General features: G+C 43.2%; 1 protein-coding gene across 4 annotated transcripts in view; it reads right to left on the bottom strand.

The window, feature by feature from the left end:
* The window catches only part of CTNNA3 (catenin alpha 3), a 415,145-nt gene that overhangs the window by 65,465 nt on the left and 328,493 nt on the right, over positions 1-21,187 (bottom strand). For all 4 annotated transcript variants that reach the window (XM_030950971.1, XM_030950972.1, XM_030950975.1 and 1 more), the window contains one exon: positions 19,386-19,537. In XM_030950971.1, the coding sequence (XP_030806831.1) occupies positions 19,386-19,537 (152 nt within the window). The remainder of the gene's footprint in view (positions 1-19,385; positions 19,538-21,187) is intronic.

The following is a 21,187-nucleotide window of genomic DNA, read 5'->3' as shown; positions in this document are numbered from 1 at the left end:
TCCAAGCCACAACAGCAAGTCATTACTATTGCACCCAGGTGATTTCAAGATATGAATTACCTTTTCATCTATGAAATGAAAACCACTCTCTGATGACAAACCTTTTAATTTGCTTTTCTACGAGGATTTTAAAGAGAATAATTAATAAAACCAAGGGCTTCTCCCTAATCTTTAGATCTCTGCCAGTTTTTCTAAACTGGTTGCAAATGGGCTTTTTGATTTCTCTGGTTTTTAATCCAAGCTTTGTAGAACAATTTGTTTGAGTAAGTTTCACAGCATCTTCTCCAACACAAAGATTTTATTAAAACCCCCTCAAAAGTGATTATCCAAAAAGCTTTATATCATTTGCTTGTAAAGGTCACATACAACCCATGGAACCATCAATCCTGCCAATAAAAGGTTTCAGCTGCTAGAACATAATGCAGAGCCAGGTCTAAAATCTCAAAAAACACAACATAAATGGACAAACAGGCATCATAGTGTGAAAGGAAGCTATCTCCCCTTATCTAACATTCAATTAAATGCTGACCTTCACACTGTCATTATATGCTCTTATGCTTTATCTTATCTTGGTTTCAACAGCCCCATCAGTAATTCTTTTTCCCAGATCAATACTAAAATGCAGAGCAAACCAACACCTTAACAGGAGCTAAGCTGATAAGTGATGTCTTTATTTTACCACTGCAAATGCAGTTATTTGTGCTATGTAAATCCCACAGCAGCAGCAGAAATGCTTGCATGAACTCCAGGAGGATGAGAGTTTGTCTATTACGTCCTTCAGTGAGCACACAATGGTTTACAGAGATTATCTATTCTACTGTGGACATTTGCCTAATGCCCAGATTTTTAACATCTCATCCTGTCAGGCTGCATGTCACTCAGTGTAACAAACCACAGCACACGTGTCACAAACGCAAAAATATCATACTCTGCAAATATTTAGCTACTGAGTGATATTTTTGTGTATTAGTCACAACACAACCATTATCTCACACTTAATTCTGCCAGATGACACACTGCCAGAGCAAGAGGTTTGATGCACTAGAAAGAGAACAAGAAACCACAAGGATTGTTTATCTTTTCTGAGCAGCTAAGAGCCTTACATAATTGTTGCTATCTAGTCATTTACAGTACTTACCAGGTTTTTGTTAAAAGCAGTTAAGTGTTGAGAACAATAAACCCTACATCATAAAAGTCAAATTAAAATACTATGTTCTTAATCTGTCAATATTATGACATAGCAATACCATGGTAAACACCATCCCCTCTGTTAAAGATGATCACCTGCCTATTCTTGGAATCTCTTCTTGGCAGCTCCCTTAAAGCTCCTCTCTTTAGCATACCACATTATTGGGGATATTTGTAACCAAAAAACAAATGCTAATTAAGCCAGAGAGCAGAATTCTGCCTTTGATGGCAGTAATGTCACCAAGCACTGGCAAGGAATTTGTCATCAAACAATAGTAAAATCATTGTCCTGCCGCAGCCTGTACACATTTTCATTTTCAAATGTAGGTACTAAACATTTCTTGTTCCTAACAGAGAAAATTCTGCAAAAAACTTTTTTAGATATTAAAGTTGAATTCCTGTTGCAATCGGTTAAAACATAAACTTTGGTGAAAACAAAGAATTTAATTATGAGAATAAGTGGACACTGAAAGGTGAAACTATTTTCAATAATAAAAGATGTTATAGGATAAAGGGTACATGTTTCAAATGTCAGAAATGGTGTGAAGGCACAGTATGGGGCAGAAGTTGCTGCATTGTCACTGGATGCTTGGAGGTTTCGTTTGCTTGTTTCACAAGTCATGTCAGAACATTCTGCTCCAGGAGATAAGGGTCAAAAAAGTGAAAATTAATCACCATTAGAGACAGCAAGGCAGGTCAACAGCCTGACTCCCTGTGCTTCCAGGTCTCACTGGGCACACATGAGGATAACCATCTTCTCAACAACCAGCCAGGAGACAGGGAAGATCTGAGCTGAGGAGCATAACAGAAAAGTTTAAAGTGCAAATTCTGAGTACTTCCCTCTGAATATCCTTTCAAAGAAAAACTGTGACATTAGCACATCTAAGTAAATTGGCACATAGAGTTTTAGCACCTGTTTCCTACCCTAAGCTACATTTTTTGTGCTGGGAATGTGCATTTGAGCCCTATTTTCATTGCTTCCTCTTTCCTTTCCCCGACAGTACTTTGTATGTATGCCACTCTCACATAATGCCTACAGCAATTCAAAGAGAGATTTACTCCAGGAAATACTGACCTAGTTATGCTGCACAAAAGCTCTGCACACATCTTTAACTCTAAAAAGTTGGGGGAAACTTGACAGCTGCCTGAAAATCCCATCTAGTACTGGCATTGTAGCCAAAAGGGTCCAAAGTTACGAGCAGGGTAAGATTTACAAACTGTGGTGGTTAACAGCTGGCCTGGAGCCCTCATGGTTATAAATAACCCTAATTATAATTTTATAACTAATTACAAACGTAGTAATTATATAACTCAACCAGTCTGGGCCATTGGGGAGCCAGTCTAGGCTGTTTGGGACTCAGGCAGCTATTGGCCACTGGAGCCAGGGGGCAACTGGTTCAGCCCACCTGGAGTAATCCCAAACCCCATGGGCTCCCAGAGCAGTGTCAGGAATGATCCCAAAGCCCCTGGGCTCCCAGAGCAGGGCCAGGAATGATCCCAAAGCCCCTGGGCTCCCAGAGCAGTGTCAGGAATGATCCCAAAGCCCCTGGGCTCCCAGAGCAGTGTCAGGAATGATCCCAAAGCCCCTGGGCTCCCAGAGCATTGTCAGGAATGATCCCCAAACCCTGTGGGCTCCCAGAGCAGTGTCAGGAATGATCCCAAACCCCCTGGGCTCCCAGAGCAGTGTCAGGGATGATCCCAAACCCCCTGGGCTCCCAGAGCAGTGTCAGCAGTGACCCCAAAGCCCCTGGGCTCCCAGAGCAGTGTCAGGAATGATCCCAAACCCCCTGGGCTCCCAGAGCAGTGTCAGGAATGATCCCAAAGCCCCTGGGCTCCCAGAGCAGTGTCAGCAGTGACCCCAAAGCCCGTGGGCTCCCAGAGCAGTGTCAGGGATGACCCCAAAGCCCATGGGCTCCCAGAGCAGTGTCAGGAATGATCCCAAACCCCGTGGGCTCCCAAAGCAGTGTCAGGAATGATCCCAAAGCCCCTGGGCTCCCAGAGCAGTGTCAGGAATGATCCCAAAGCCCCTGGGCTCCCAGAGCATTGTCAGGAATGATCCCCAAACCCTGTGGGCTCCCAGAGCAGTGTCAGGAATGATCCCAAACCCCCTGGGCTCCCAGAGCAGTGTCAGGGATGATCCCAAACCCCCTGGGCTCCCAGAGCAGTGTCAGCAGTGACCCCAAAGCCCCTGGGCTCCCAGAGCAGTGTCAGGAATGATCCCAAACCCCCTGGGCTCCCAGAGCAGTGTCAGGAATGATCCCAAAGCCCCTGGGCTCCCAGAGCAGTGTCAGCAGTGACCCCAAAGCCCGTGGGCTCCCAGAGCAGTGTCAGGGATGACCCCAAAGCCCATGGGCTCCCAGAGCAGTGTCAGGAATGATCCCAAACCCCGTGGGCTCCCAAAGCAGTGTCAGCAGTGACCCCAAAGCCCATGGGCTCCCAGAGCAGTGTCAGGAACGATCCCAAAGCCCCTGGGCTCCCAGAGCAGGGCCAGGAAAGCAGCCCCTGTGGGAGCTGCCTGCTGCCCTGTGCCCCCTGGCACGCTCTGCCACAGGCCCCTCTCCACACCTGCAGGTGACAGCTCTATAAACTACAGCATGACCAGAGAGGATGCTCAGATTTCAGGGCTGCAGATCCTTCTCTAGGTTACCTGAGGACTCACTTGGGAACCTGGAAGATTCTTTACCTTTTTCCAGTTATTTTATTTCAAGGAAGCACTTTTTTGGGTATAACTTTTAAAGAAGAATTTCAAACCCCTATGGATAAAATAAAATCAAACACAGGTATTACAATCACACAACTCTGCTGTAAGCCAAGCCCCTGCCTTGATTCCATGAGAACTGTGACAACTGATACACAGCTTCACACAAAGCACAGCCTTTGCTTATGTTTATTAAGTAGGAAAAATCACTATATGGCTTAGAAGCTTCCATTTTAAACTCAGAAAACTAATAATTAACAAGAATAGAACAGTAAAGTGATTTGTTCTTCAGCTATCTAAAATGTATTCCCCATTTCCTCTGCTGGGTTGACATACATTTGCTCCATCTAGTGGGAAGCTAATTAAGACATTTCATTTATAATGGAAATACCTGCTAAGCTGTTTAAAAATGGATCATGAAAAATGAATTAAGCCATTGTTCTTTTGCTAGTAATCGTCATAAAGCAAATTATATATGGCTTTATATATGAGCAGTTCCTAACTGTGTTTGAAACAGATTTCTAAACATCACCTCAACCTTTGAAAATGAGAAGAGATTAGACCTTGCTCTCTCTCTCAGCTGTATATATGAAAGATAAACAAAACCATCTTTACTGTCAGCCTGGCTCCCCTCAAAGGCAACCAGAGAGGTGCCTGCATTTTGCTCTGCGAAAATTCATAATGGTTCCCATTTTTAATCCAGGCCAAGTACAGGCTGCTCACCCTCCCATCAGTCCCTGGAGGGTCATGGCCTGGCTGTCACGGAGGAGGGCTCTTCACCCATCTGCCAGGTGCTGGAACCAAGCTGGGCCATTGCCTTGGGCTGCCAGAGGGCTGTGCTGAGCTGGGAACAGGAGCAGCCCAGGTGTGTGTCTGAGGGCCAGGGCTGCAGGACATCCCTGCAGGGCCCTGGGGCTGCTGCAGCACACAGCCAGCAGTTTCCTTGGGACAGCAGCAGGGACCTGCACCCGGCCCAGCAGCAGGGCTGCATCCAGCTGCACTGATGCACTCGGCAGGAATGGGCTGACAGCAATCCTCTAAACCTCACCCAGGGAAATGCAAATATGGCACCTAGGAAGGCAGAAGCTACAGAGAGAACAAGCTGCGGCTGCCTGGAGCAGATCAGCTGAAAAGGACCTTGGGCTCTTGGCACAAAGAACACTGGGCAGGAGCCAACAGTGCTCCTTGGCAGAAACACAGGGATGGAGTGAGGTGTGGCAAGATAAATCCACTTCTGAGAACCAGAGTGTTGAAATTATACTTTAAAACCATATAATAGAGTCTGCCTTCCTCAGAATCTCCCTTTCCTCTCCAGATGCCTCCAATTTTTGTGGAGGAGAGTATATACCAAAGCCAAAACAAAACCTTTGTTGCAGGCAGATGAAATACAGGAAAGAAACTGCTTTAGGAATACATCAATATATTAAAGGTAAAAAAGTGCAGTCAATATCTCATTTTGACTGTGTTAAAAACATTCCAGGGCTCAGAAAGTACAAGACAATTCAGAAATTCTCAAGAAATGGAGGTTAGATGAATAAAGCCTGAGCAATGGTGGCCCCCTCAGCAAAGATCTCTAACATGCCAAATCAATCTGTTTCTGTTACATTAATTATGCTAAATGATCACACTAAAAAATTCCCTTGGATAGATTAATATATTCCTCAGCAACAGGTTGCAAATAATAAGTGCATTTCTCAAACTGGAATAGATGAAATTACTAACTACAACCTCAACATCTGCTCAAGCCTCTTCAGTCCCAACAACCCTGTGTACTATGGGAGCTCAAGTAAAACAGATCATCTTTAGAAGAGACACACAGAGTAAGCCTGTGCATCACAACCTCACTGAGAATGCACCCTGCAATGCACAGCCTGCTTCTCAAAGTGCAGGCACCACTGCTGTCATCCTTCCCACACATCCCCACCCAGAACTTGACAATTGTTAAGCACAGATTTCAGGTTTAGAAGCTATTCCACCCAGACACTCAGACAATGGAAATAAAACCACCCTAGCCATGAATCCTGTATCCATCACTTTCATTCCTGCTTTTAATTATCAAGAGGCTTCAGATGCCCAGAGCACACATCCACCCACCCTGAGCCATTCAGTAACCAATAAAGTCCAGGTGAATGATCAGTGCCAGCTGACATGGAATTAAGGAACCCATTAAGGCCATCACTGTGCAAACCAGCCTCCCTGTGTCCCAAATCACTAATTTCATTCTGCTTTGGGAGGCTGAGAGCCTTCAGTACCAAGCAGGCTCTCCAAGCAAAGCAGAATTAAACACACATAAACCCCCCACAGCTGCCCCTCAAAGAACACTAGTTTGGGTCTAGCTTCTGAACAAATTAGTTATTATGTGATTTTCTTAGATTTTTTGTAGATGCTAAAATTCCTCTTTGTATGTGAAATCACTTCTTCCATCTGGGAAGGTTTTGTGAAGAAGTTCTGTGAAAGGCAGTACAGAATCCTCCCCTCTAAGACATCAAATGAGAAAGTTATTCAGATCAGTACTTTGCACATTTTTCACAATATGCAGCTTTGACAGCCTCTTCTGGCCAGTCAAACAGGAGAGACTCAACACAGCTCTGTCATCTGCTAACAGACTGACAGAGATAAAACTGGCACGAAGTCAAACACAAGAGCCTTCATATACATGAAAATTGACCAAAATCTTATGTATGAAATTTGGTTTTCATCATGTCCAAACTGAATCTTTCCCTTGTAGTCAGAGTTTATTCTGTTTCCATCCATTATGAATACATAACAGAGCTTTTCTCCAGTCCTGTGCAACAACATTTTACATCAGTGAAACAGCTATCCCATTTTGTCTGCTCTCCCCTTTGGTTCTCTGCTCCCTGGGCTAATTAGGACTAACACATCTGGTGTTTTTTTCACAGGTCACAATTCCTAATGCTCTGGTCATTGCAGCTGCAATAAATCAGAGTGCACTTGCTTGAACAGCCAGGCAATGTTGGAGGTTCTCACTATTCATTTTGGGACATAAACCCTCACTTCTCTCATTTTTAACTGTGGTACTTACAAAGCTGAATTACTGCAACCAACTGTAACTCAGTAAAACCTTGCTTGGTTGCATAGGCTGAAATTAGTCTTTCAGACATCTCCAGTATTATCTGACTTGAACAGTAAGAACTAATACATCTAAACACAAATTAACCATAAGCATAAATTTAATCAGTAACTGGCACTGATAGAAATATTTTTATCCCACAGCAATAGATTTAAAGAAATGTACAACAATAGAACAGAATATGGGTACTTCTTTTTAGTGCAAAGAGAAGAACACACATGACACATAGATGCTAGAAAAGCACTAAGAATTACAGGGGAGCACAGGCTGAACAGGATGCAGCACCATCACATTCCTGAGAACAAGGATAACCAGACTTCTGTAAGTACCTGCAGGCACAAAGACAGCAAACCTTATGAAATATGCCCCCCCTTCAGCTGAGACCTGAGCCTCCACTGCAGGTTCTGTATCAGTGCTGGGCACTGCACGTCCCAAAGGAAGGACACACTGGACAGCAGGATCCAACAAGCATCAGCACGACGTGGAAAAAAACAAAACAATCCCAAACTTTAGGTGTACAGGAAACAAGCAGAAGGAGATCACCCATCCTGATGGACATGAAAGTGCTTTAAGGTGCCATAAGGAGATGTACGGAGGGGATTTAAGGATGAACTTTCTGAAGGGAATGGACTGGGACTGATTGCTTGAAGGCACTCTCCAGTTGCCACCTGTGGATATGTCTAAGAACAGGTCAGACAAATGAACACTGGGAATTATTTGAAGTTAATCCTGAGCTGCACAGGAGACAGTATTGATAGAGTTAGGTCAGTATCTTTAGAGTACGTATTTGATTGCTGCATTTATCTTAGGTCAGATAAAAATCAGAATTTATGCATTAGTTACCCTTTTCCAAAAAGACTGGCACCCTGTGGGGAGGCCAGGGCTTTACAAAAGACAATTTTACACTACCTTAGCATGAGGCATGAGAAGAGAATCTGCATATAAACAACACAAGACAAACTGTAAGGTAAAAGGAGAGAAAATAGAAAAGAAATGAAAAAAGGAGGGGAAGGAAAAGAAATGAAGAGGATAAAAAGAAACACCACTGTGTGAGGCAGGACAATGCACAGCTATGCCTGTGATGCAGCACCAGAGTCCTCAAAGAATGCTGGGCTACATCTTTGTGGTAAGCTGTTTGTGTGGGCTGCTGAATGCTCCCTGACAGGAATTTCAATCGTTCCTCTTGCCTTCTCTTTGTGGAGGATGGTAGTTTTTAGCAATTAATACTGCTCAACCTTTTTTCTTCCTCAGGCAGTAGATAAATCTCAGAGCTCATCAACATAGCCAAGAATAAACCAAAAAGGAGCGGAAATGTATCACAGCCTCGACCCAAGCTCTGCCAGGTACAGGCTGCCTGCCAAAGCCCTGAGCTATCTGGCAACCCCACTGGCTGAGCAGGACTGAACCATGCCATCTCCAAAGAGCCAGGCTGCAGGTAGTCCTTGCTGCTGAGCCTTCTGGAAGAAAAATGTCAGGAGAAAAAGAAGCTTTTTACTAATGAACTAAACACAACCTAAAATTTCATCTTAGTTTTACTCTACCAGGTGAGAAATGTGAGAATTCTAGAGGGAGAAAATAGTCCTGTGAGTTATAAATTCAGTATGTTCTACAAATGCATGGTGCAATTTAATATGCTATTTAATAACCCAAACATGGAAACAAGACCAACAATAGAGCAGCAACCCTATCAGACAGGATGATCTTTTCATTCAGGAAAAAATCACTTCCTTTCTGCAGTTAAAGGACAACCAGGGTGAGTCACCTCATTTCTGACCTGTGAGTTCCCTATAAACTGCATGAGCAAATCAAGCAGCCCAGTGTGAGATGGAGGAAGCTGGAAGATGCAAGGTTTAAGGCTGTGTTAATGGAATGGAACCACCAAGAAAAGCCTAAGTTCAGGCATACACAATTTCAGACTTCATCTCTCTGGGGGACTGGCTCCATTTCAGCAATAAGTGATTAGCTGCAAACCCCAGCATTGGTAAATTAATTCCACTGTGCTTAAAATCTGGGGAAGTTCTGCTGCTGGCTCCACTTACCAAGGTGACAAGCAGATGTTTTATTGGTTCCCTCTGAGCAGCCAGACTGAGCTCCACACTCGCACACATCCAGGCCACTGGTGTGACCTCACATCACTTCAAGCACATAACCCAGGTCCTGCAATGGCTCTGCTTTGTGTGCTGCATTCACCATTCCCTCACTAAAACATCACACAATTCCTCATGTTTGTTCTTCATTTGCTGAATGTTAATTAAGTCTCATGCTTGTTTCTTTATGCATTTGGAATGCAGCTTTCCCAAACCCCCAGCATTCCAGAGTGTACCTCTCCATGCCCTGCTCAGCTGGGATGCCACGCTGGCTCCTCACCAGGCCAGAAGGGTCCAGTTCCCATTCTGAGGAGACATCAGCAACCAACATACAGCTGACACCTGCTGATGTGATCTCCTCCATGCACAAACCACACACTGATCACAGAGGTGTGATGAATACAATATACATAGGCAGAAGAACTATGGATGCCAGCCCCACACCAATTACTGTGGCCAAGCCTGTGGCTGCCCTGCCAGGCTGCAGAGGCAGGCAGTGAGCTTCAGTGTGTGCCCAGCAGTGAGGGCAGGGAACTCCCCCAGGGGGGCTGGCCATGCCCCAGCACAGAACCCAGGACAGCTCAGCAAGGACCAGGACGCTGAGCTGGGGCCCCGCAGCTGCCCTGGGTGCAGGGGCTGCCTGGGCAGCTGTCAGGTGACAAAGCCACTCTCAGGGACACACAGCTGGACTGTGTGCACCCCCAGGCTGCCATGGCCTCCCTCTGCATGCTTCCCAGAGCTCTTTATCCCTCCCGTGGACACGCTCTGCTGTATCCTAACATGGAACTGTGACTCTGCTGGGGGTGGATTTAACACTGTAGCAGATTGCAGGAGATTTCAAAGGCCCAATCACACTGGCCCATATGATCATTTCTTATGTGCTGTTTCATGCTGGACCATGTTCAGCAAGAAGGAAGGCTTCTACTTTTGAAAGGAATTATGTTCAACTTGCTAAATAATCAGGTTTTCTTCTATTTTCTGTAATTCTATGATGACTACTTCATGAAGACCAGGATCACAAGACACCCAGAGTAATAAACTAATTTTAAATTAATATTACTGCTCCACTTTCCTAATAATTGAAGTACCTGTTATAGCAATTACCTTGGAGGCCCTGTTGCTGCTTGCTAGGCTACACTGAAGGAATAGTGCAGTAAAACAGCAATTTCAACCCAATCCATGTGCTAGAGGATGCACAGCACTCCTCTGCTGCAACATACAGTACTTCAGTACTCATATACGCTGATTTTGTTGATAATATAATGAAGGCACTCCTCTGTCTCTATTTTAAGAATAGGCTGTAAGTGCCAGGGTTTCTCAGGAAATCAGGCAGCATCAGTTTTGTAAACCTCTACAGAATCTTTTCAGATAAAAAGCACTCACAGATACCATCTTCAACTTGCCAGGCTCAGTAGAGGATTTTTTTTTCAATTCTCTGAATAATTTTTTTCCAAGGTTTCTTTTTTTGTGAGTCAGTTTCCCTGTTGTCACTGTGTCTCCTTATCTCCACCTCCCTTCATCAGCTGCATTCCAGCCCTGAGCACACTTGCAAGGAAACAAGTGATTCAAGCTGGCAAGCAAAGGTAATTTTAAAAAATGGAAGGAAGCTGTCATTAAAAGCAGAACCTGAACTCAAATATGCTCATGGAATACTAAGGAATTCTAAGAACAGAAACCAAAAGAACTCAGGGAAGCAATAAAGAACCAATTAATCCCAAACCCTGTCCACTATCACACTGCTTTATCAGCAAGGACATGCAAGAGGGCCAGATCAGACCCTGCTACACCAACATCAAAGCACAGACTGACACAGACCCCAGCACTGCCACCCTACTCTTGTGCCAGCAGAACTCAGATCACAGCCTAACAAATATCATTCCCATTAGATTTTGAAGCCCAGTGCCATTCTGAACACATTTGTGATGTACCTCACTGCTTTTCTGCACCACACTACAGAGATCCATCCCACCAGTGACAACGGCAACTGAGAAACTTCAGCTGAGCCATGGACCTTACAGTGACCAGCAGTGAAGGGAAACACAGCCAGGCCTCGCCAAGGAAGATCTCAGGGGCAGAACAGCACCAGCACTGCCAGTGCTGCCTGCAGCACCACAGCCACAGCCTGAGCGAGCACGCTGTGCTCTGAGAGCTGCAGTGCCCATTCCAGGCCTGCCTTGCTCCTTCTCCAGTGAGCCCCATGGCAGGAGGCACGTTGTAATAGAGTGTCTGTGATTTGTAACACTTTACTGTGCTTCCCAGTTTGGTTCCAGTCATTCAGTCCTTCCATTTTAACAGCATAAAATTCATTCCATTTCTCTGGGAATATAATTTATATTAGATAGTAAGCACCAAATGGCAAGGAAGGAATACACATCACTTTTTCTTGCTCTAAGAAAAAAACCCTTAGCAAAGATTTTAATGTTCCAGAAAAAATACTGTTATGTGCTGAAGTTTCCAATGAGCCACTAAACCAGAGCTATCAAATAATTCTGGAGGGTTCTATCTTTCTGAACGAGAAGAGTAATTCTGTGAACAATTAAAAGCATAATCATGTGTGACACTTGCAATGTAATTTAATCCCTAGACTGGGAAGAACCGGCATTTAAAGCAGTATGTAAGTCAAAACTGTTTATGCCATCCATAAGCATATTGACTCCTGTGTGTGACCCAGTAATCTCAGCAGGAGGAGATTCCCATGGAAAGCCATGAAGCCATTTGCTGCTGAGGAGCTCTTATTTCCAGCCCTGCATGATGCCTAGAGCTGGGCAGTCTGGGCAGAAGACAGCCCAGATTTGCCAGGACAGGTAACTGCACGTGGATCTTACAATGGATGCAGAATGCAGTGGACACCACCACCACTAGATCTGCATTAGCATTTCTGAAATAATTTCTTATTTTTGTCTGTACATACCCATAATGTTTTTATTTTTTTCTTTCTTTTCTTAAACAAAACACAACACAACATCCTTTCCATTAGCTGATGCCTAAACTGGAAACCTAAGCCAGGCTAAAGAAAATTCCATTTTTTCCTGAAAAAGATGGGCCATACATTCCTGTGCTGAATGTAAACAATGAGGCATAAACACAGCTAACAACAGAGAAAGCATTACAGACTAACAGCAGCATGAAGTGTAGCAAGCAGCTTCCTTTGATACCTAAGTTTAACACACTATTGCTTTATTTGACCCACCAATTCCCCATTACTGTTGTAATTCTAATAGATAAAATTAAGAAGCAAACAGTGAAGTCAGACATGTCTTGAAAGGGGCCCTGGATAACACTCTGCTTTCAACAGCAGGCTGGACCAGCTGATCTCCTGAGGTGCTTTCCCTGAGTGAGCCCTCTGTGCACACTTCTCCTTCCCCTCACTGAGAAGAGGGTGAGACAAGTGAAATATGTGACAGTGAAAAGTAAGATGGGGTTCAAAAGATACTGCACTATTTCTGCCTTAAGAATAAGGCTCCATTAACTATAATAGTTTGACAAAAATGAAAAACAACCAGATAGTATTAAAAGAATTTAAAGCAATGGGGGTAAAACTAGTATGAGTTAAGATACAGAAAGGACAGGTTTGAACATGGCACTGCCCAAGCAGAGGGTTCCTGGCACTACTCCAAATACCCACTCCCATTTCCTGCCCTGCAGAGTCACCAGCGGCGTGCACGGGAGCTGCTGCTTTGCAGAGGAAACAATCTTCCCCAGCACTCCTGTACACAAGACTGGCCTGACAACATCAAGTGCTTTCTCCAAGCTTATTACAGCTGCAATTAGAGGGAGTCTGCTCCCCCAGCACATCCATAAAACAGCACAGGGGTTCCACATACTGTTCCTCAGAAGGAGGGCAGCTCCTTTTGGCACTCCTCTACCACTGGATGATTTCTCTGTACAGAAATAACAAAACACGTGGATGTGAAAGGACCATTCTGGAATTGCACATAGCAGGATAAAGGGGGCACTTATTTTTCTAGTCACTGTTCATTTGGTATGTAAAAAAGAACCAGAATCTAAAATCAGCAATCACCCTGTAAAGCCTGAGCAAATGCCTGGAGCATGGGAATGGGGCAGCAGTCAGAAAGATGTACAAAGAACCAAGAAGTTAAGACCTGTTCATCTCAAAGTGCAGAAATGCAGAAGCACACAAAAGCAGATAATTTCTCTTGTCTTTTGTTAGCAAAAAAAAAAAAAAATCACCATTTCCCAACTACCCTGTGGAGGGACTCTGCTTCTACTTTGTTTAAGCAAAGGGGACCTGAAGAAGGGGGAGGAGAGGGGCCCACCCATCCCTGAGTGAAATAATATTTTATCTGTACTCTGGCTTCCACTCCTGTGTCTGAGATGGGAAGGCTAAAGCATGTGCTTTTTTAACTCTTCTGTCTCTCTCCCCTCTAGCTGAGATGGGAATATACTACCTGATTTTAAAATCAATAAACTATCTGTATTTTTACTAACAATTTTTTTCCCTTGTGGAAAGACCTCAGCTTTTAAGAACAGGTGCTTATTATGGCAATTGGGGCAGCTCCAAACTAAAGCTATTTCCTAGGGTAACATCCTGCCCCCATGTTAAGACAAGTGGATGCAGCTTTCAGGGACAAAACAAGAGGTGGGTTTTATTAACACATACACTACTGGGCAGCTTCTTACTCTGCAGAGCAACAAAGTCAGCAACACTATCACACTGAGAACCAGAAGTCATCTGATTTGCTGAAGATATTAAAGGCCATAAACTAATGAAACTGAGACCTTTGAGAGTTTGTTACATTGTACATAAATATGAAACAGAAGCAAATTGATATACAGAACTGTTTGCCAGAAAAGAGGGATTTGCTTTATTTATTTAGGAAGACAAACTCCTCTGGTACTAAATGGAGATTAGCATTTTTGAAAATGTCTTCATGTTAAATTGAAATGTATGCTGAGTGTGTCCCAAAACTGTTCAGTACAGAGCATTTTGATAGGATATCTGCAAGGCAGAGTCACAATAATAATGACTGACTGTATGATGCTAATACTGATATAAATTATAACAAGTATTTGTACATTACGAGAAGGCTTCCCAGGTATACTGTAAAGAACATAGACATTTTTAGAAAATATGTCTGTAGGTGAATTAAGAAATGAAATGTAACCTGTGTGGGATAGTGCTTTAAGATTTCTCATAATGGTACTTCAGGGTTGGTGATTGTGACTTGAGATGTTAAAAACCAAATAACATGGCAGGGACAAGCAGCTGTCCGAAGTTTTTACCTGCAGGGATGTGCAGCTGATTGCAGTGCTAAACACTTTTAACTCACCTCTTATTTGGGTTCTACAGCACGAACTGCCATTCTCCTTTTATGGGACTCAGGGTAACAGCCTGAAAAAGGAGGAGCTGTGCCACTACCCCTGACAGACAACAGGCATTTGTTCTGCACTCTCTTTTCAAGACATCACATGAACACATTCTTCTGCAGTCACACGACATCCAGACATATCAATCCTTGGGTGACAGGACTGAAGCTGCCAAGGAGCTGAAGAAGGAAAGGTCCCATCCTGCTTAGGTCAGAAACAACCAGAAAGTGCTGAGAGGTGCAGGACCAAGTGGCTAACTACTGCTGCAAAGGTTCTGCCTCTTGTGCAGTTGGTGAAGGATAGAAAAAGATGAAGAAAAAGGTTTTTATCAAACTTCTCAATATGAGATTGTAATGGATTAGCATCACTTCTGTATTTCAGACCAACAATGAAGTTTAACAAGGCTGTATGAACAGCTCCTTGTCTGTTTGTTCCATGAGGTCTCAAGGCCCTTTTGGAAAAACAAACAATAGGACTGCAGTAAATGTCTGCCTTTCTCATATTCTCTGTTTTGCTTTGTTTTCTTTAACTTTCTTTAACAGAGGTTCAATTCATGTCTGTTATTGCCTACACTGGACAGGATCTAACTCACTTGGACTACAGAAGTAAAAACAGGCAGAAAAGCCTGCAGGTGTAGGATAATTCTGTCATTAGTAAAAGCCATGGTAGAATTGAAACTAGATACTCAGTAACTGGCTGAAAGGTTTTCACCACTTGCTATCTCCCTGTCCTAGAGGTCCATGTTCTAAAACTTCCTGTAACTCTGCTGGGTGTAAGATAATGAATTCTGCTGTGATGTCTCTTCCTGAGAGAAATCGAGTGTGCTGACGAACTCAAGCTATGCTGAGGATGAATTCTTACATTTCTTTAAAACAGAATGAAAAACCATGCCAGATTTGCAACCAACAGAAGTTAAAAAGGGAACCCATCCAAGGGTATTCTGAGAAAGCCAAAATATATGAAAAAGCATTTATGCTGTAGACTTTTGAATGTATACCTAAACTGAGCTTGACTTTCCAAAGGAAATTAAAACACACAGAAAAAGACTGTTGGCTAAAGAAACAAGAATATTAGGAATTGATTGGAGGTGCAGGGGGGATCTAGTTGAATAAAAGTACCTGGGTAAGACAGAAAAGAAAAACGAATGCTTTGCTTCAGTTTTCAGGGGGGCTGGGGGATGGATATCCCATACATCATGGTGCAGGGAAATCAAGGAACAATGTGCAAAACAAACTCAAGAAGCCTAACACCATAAACTCCTGAGGGAACCTATGGTCTCCATGCCAGGATTCTGAGAGAAACAGCACAGAGAATACCCATTCAGCAGAAAGGATTTTTAATAAATGTTTTCATGTGCTAAGAACAGCAGTTTCAATACACACTCTCCACTTCTCACAAAATTAGAGAACTTGGGTTCCTCAGTCACTGCTTTCATGAACACAAGTATAGTAAAAGCATCTTGCACAGAGCATATGAACCCTTTGCCCTCTTCTTTGTCTCTGTAAAACCTGAACAGCTGCTCACTTGTTTATCCTCCAAAAAGAACAAAGAATTCTGTGAAACTTTTGACTTGGTGACTTTGTTTCCACTGTTGGTATAATTGTTAGCACGACTATTAGTGCTCTAGTTACCAGCAGTTATTATTCTTTTGAAGTCATTCCTTTCCACTAGTTTATACCCTAATGGGATATTGGTAGCTGTTATTTCAATCCAGCTGTCTCATATTTTTCAACTAAAAGCACCTTCATACAGAAGTTTTTTAAAAGGTTTTACCAATAATCTTAACATTCTGCAGCATTTTGAGACATGTGTATTGTCTCAAAAACCACCAACCTGTTTCCTTTGACTTTTCTACATATTTCACCTGGAAGAATTGCCTTTAATTGTACTATTTAATCTAATCTATTTCTGTAACATCAATATCCTGATTAAAATGTTATCCAGATAATGTACAAATGCTCCTGTGCAAGATCAAGCCCACAAAAATCTCTAAAACACAACAAAAATGGGATCCTCAGAGTCAAAAAATGACTGAGAACTGTGGATACGCCCTGGATCAACTACCTAGTTATTTCTCATTGACAGCTGCCCCTGCATCAAGCAGTCCTTGCAAGTGAACAGTGAAAAGCATCTTAAGGGAGCAGCCCCCTGATGCCAGAGGCACTTCTATTACAGCTCAGCAGTACCACACACCTGCCACTGTGTAGCTGCTCTCAAGTGCTGCCTCATACCTTGCAGGACTGCAGTGAATGTTTTACCTATCTTTGGTTAAGCTTGGACATTGAAATGCATAGCTGGTAATTTGCATTAACAATAGTATTGGGCAGCATTTTACATTTAAGAACTCTATTTTTAAAAACATTTTTTCTGTGTAATTACATGTTTGAAATGCTTCCTGAGAAACTGACCTGGAGAATTTCTGCTTCTACTGCCATGTTGAAAAATTGCCCCTTGTGAATGAGTGGCCTCATCCATTTACATTTCCCAATTATTTTTTATCAACGAGTTCCTGCCCCGATTCAGTCTTGCAATGAATCCCCTGTAAGCAGCAAGGTGCCATTGTCTGGCAGCAGCAGCACGCTGGCCACAGAACATCTCATTTCCTCACCTTGGCTGCTACACTAACAGTGCCTGTCTGAGTAACCCCCAGATCCACTAAAGCTTCTTCCAGGGAGCTGGCATCGTCTGGAACATATCTAACCAGGAATGCAAACACATCCTGGCTCAGAAAATGAATGCCAGGCTTTTCTCAGCACTCTCTGTGCTGGCAATCACTATCTCTAAGGGATGCTGGAGTAGCTGACTAACATTTCACCAAGCCTCAAAAAAACCTTCCCATGGCTGAACAATGGGATTCATTAAGGAGAGAGCTCACATCCTTTCCAACCATTTTTTAACTCTCCTGAGCTCTTGGCCAGGACTTGCAAAGCAGCAGTGGAAGAAGGCCCTGAGAGAAGCCATTCCATGGCTGCTGTGCCCTCGGGTGCTGGGCAGTGGCTCAGGATTCCATGGGTGCACAGCCCAGGTACTGCACACTGGGCACCTCCTGGGCCTTGGGCCTGTCACAGCCTCTTCACACCTGAGGCTCTTCCCCTCATATTACCTGAGTGACTGTCCCACACAGACACCCCTACAGAGCACTCTAAGGAAATACTGCAGAGCTGAGTCTGCCTCCTCACAGAAACTGACTGAAGCTGTGTTACACTCCTCAGTGCATTTCCCAATTCCCCAGAAATGCAAAACTCCACAAAGAAATACACAGTCATCACCATGGAATTCAAGCCTAAGACAACTGGACATAAAGAAGACTCTTATCTCACTGAGAAACAGAAGCAACTCTGTAATCCTAAAAGACCCAAGAGCCCCTGAGTCACTAAGGGAGGGATGAGCAACACAGGCATTAAATGAAGCTTACCTAGAAAAAAATGAGATGTCCTAATGAAAACTTCTTAGCCTGTGCTCACTGACACAGGAGCTGATCTGAAGACCTAAGCAAGCATCACCCACAACCTGGTTGGTTTGGTTTGGACCTACATGCAGCTCACAAACTCTTACTGCTACGGGCCACATGCTGGAAGTTTCAGGGTCTCTCCTCAGTATACAAACAGCTTCCTAACTGACAACTGCAATAAGGATGAGACATTGTAATCATCCTGCACATTTGAATTCCTGCTTTACCTTACACACTGCAATATGTTAAGACTAATGTTCTTCACATTAGAATGGTTTGGGTTGGAAGGGACCTTTAAAGGCCACCTAGTCCAACACCCCCTGCAATGAGCAGGTCAGTTTGCTCAGAGCCCCCTGCAGCCTGGCCTGGAATGCTTCCAGGGATGGGGCTTCTACCACCTTGCTGGGCAGCCTGTGCCAGTGTTTCACTGGCACTCACATTGCAATAAATTTCTTCCTTTTATCTAGCTAAATCTCTCCTCTTTCATTTAAAGTCATTACCCCTTGCCCTATCACAACAGGCCCTACAAAGAAGTCTGTTCTCATCTCATTTATAAGCCCCTGTAAGTACCCAAGGGCTGCAGTATGGCCTCCACAGAGACTCCTCCAGCCCCAGCTGTTCCTCGTGGGAGAGGCGCTCCATCCCTCTGATCACTCCTGTGCCTCCTCTGCACCCACTCCAACACTGCCTGTCCTTCCTGTGCTGGGACCCCAGAGCTGGAGGAGCTCTGCAGGAGGGGTCTCACCAAAACGGAGTAGAGCAGCACACCCACCTCCCAGCACCTCCCTGCTGCCCAGGCTGGGCTGTCACGGGTTTGTATTCACAAGAAAAGGAATCTGTTTCCTACCATGTTCTCAACTGCACAGTCAGTGCAGAAGATAAACTTCCTTTGAAAAATCTATCTATATTGTTATTAATGTTTAATCTTATATTAAAATGAAATTGCTGAACATACAGACATTGCAGCTCAGTTGTTTATCATTCCTTATGAAGATATTTGGGGGAAATTCTGCATCTGACAAGATTCTGGCTTGAATTTTAAAAATAAGCTGCTCTGATTCAGTTTCTGAACTTCAGGAAAAACACAAACATAAGCACCATGATTGTAATTGTGTGAGACAAAGAAATCAGGTTCTGGTGTAAGGCTGGAAGAACTTGATATGGGAATATCAGAATCCCCTGGAAATACTCTCTCTCCTACATTCCACAGGTTAAAGCTGAAGAACTACAAGATTTGGTTTTGTAGTTGCAAGTTAGTAGTTAATGAAGTGAACAAAGATCTTTACCAGCCAAACAAAACCACATATTTTTAAAGAAGTGAAGACATTTTTGTGCAACATTCTGATGTGGTACTCAATGCAGTCCTAGACTTGTGGAGTTACAATCACACATTTCACTGTAACCCAAGTTTCCCAGGCCAGTTCAACCTGGATATGAGCTTGGGGCATTTATCACACACACAGTTCTGAATGCTCCCAAAAATGCCCTGACATCCTGACCCATCTCAGCCAGCAGTATGAAAAAAACAAATTCCAGACTTACCCGAATCATCATGACGGAGCACCTGATGTTGTGAATCGTATCATAAACCTTCTTGGAAATGTCAACAAACTGGTTGTCATCAAACAGATGCACTGTGTTCTTGCTTAAGCTCTCCAATGCAATATTTACTTGACTAATAAACTCTGGAATCACTATTAAAAAAAACCAAAAAACAACAAAAATCAGTGAGCATAAAAGAACAGGTAGTTTTTTCCTTTTTGGCAAAACACCTGACATTGATAAAAACTTTATTTTCTAAAAAGCATTACAGTAATAGTGCAATTACTTTTAAGTGAGAATACATTTGTAGTTTTTATCACAGTTATAAAAATGCCCATGGTAAGCACATAAGCTGTGGGTGGTTGTACAGTACTACAAAGAAGAAAGAAGTTTTAAAAGAGGAGCTGGGGAAGCAGTTGTAAAAATTTCTTGGTGATTTCAATTGCAATTTTACCCAGAGAATCAGGATGAACAACGTGGCTTAAAGTTGGAACCACTGCTGAACAGACTTCCACTATTTCCCAATCTGCTTTCAGTCTGAATGGAGATGTAACCAGCAGCAAATTGATGTTTATTCTTCAACTGAGCAGGTCCCACAACTGTAACCCGAATTTACCAGGGCAATTTATCCTGTTTGATTGAATCAAACCAACTGTGCATTTCGAGTCAGTTGGATTTTAACCTGTGCTTCACCCAGAAGGCCTGGGGGTTTTCTGCTGCTGCCCCAGGGGCTTGTTCTGCACGGTGACCTGGCAGCACTGCATCTCCCTCAACCCTTCACACCAACCTGAAGCAAAGGAAACCCGGCACAGAATACAGAAGGAATGCAGCTGGAAAATCCATCACACACACAGAAGGACCTCAAACAAGCCCAGACCAAACTCATTTCCTGTCACTTGGAGTCTGAGGACATAGAAGAAACAAACACAACGGGATAAAACTGCACTTGTGTAATATTCAATAGGAATAACAAACCTCATGGTACTAGAGCTCTCTCTGCAGCAATGTGTTGGTTTCAAACACTAATACTGTTTGTGTTCCACCCTCCTCACCACAATTCCACACTGTGCAATCCACAAATCCCTAACACATGAAAGCACTACTACTAATACAATTGATGTGGAACATTGCAGGCAAATCTTGAAGTATATAATAAATCTGTAGGCAGACAAAGCTTCAGCTGAAGAAAATCAGATTTCTGAATTAGAAAACCTGGCAACTTAGGTGCCCCAATAATGCTATCCTCCCTTACTTTGATGATGAGACCCACATAGCCCTTGGAGACAGTTAAATGCATTCTCAAATTACAGTAACTTCACTGTCTGAGCCAACAAGTAGTTGCCATTTAATTTGAAAAACAGGGTATTTAAAATCAGTGCCTCTTCAGAATATCACTGGAACTGTCACACCTTCAAAAAGGTCATTGGAAAGATTTATAATAGCACAGAAAAAATACAAGACATTTTTCATTTGCAATCACATAAAATAATTAAGGAGAACAAGTGCCTATTTATTGCTTAAAAACAATAAAAATCAAAGAACCACCACTGAATGAGAACTTTTCATCATTTTGTAATGGTTTTCTTTCTAGTTAAACAAATATTTTGGCCTCTAGACTATCAAAATAATTCCAAGTGGAGCAACCCAGGCTGCACTTGAGTGCAGAACCACCACCTCAGGGCCCTCCTCCAGCAGCACTTCAGATGGGGCTTTGCAGCAACAGCACTTTTACACAGACAATTAAAACACAAGACTGTACTGCAGTTCTGAAACATGTACACACCAATCTGCTAATGAAGTGT

Source organism: Camarhynchus parvulus, chromosome 6, assembly GCF_901933205.1.
Source record: "Camarhynchus parvulus chromosome 6, STF_HiC, whole genome shotgun sequence".
NCBI classification, from domain to species: Eukaryota; Metazoa; Chordata; class Aves; order Passeriformes; family Thraupidae; genus Camarhynchus; species Camarhynchus parvulus.
The sequence above is the reverse complement of the archived record's forward strand: the minus strand, read 5'-3'. Positions and strand labels throughout refer to the sequence as shown.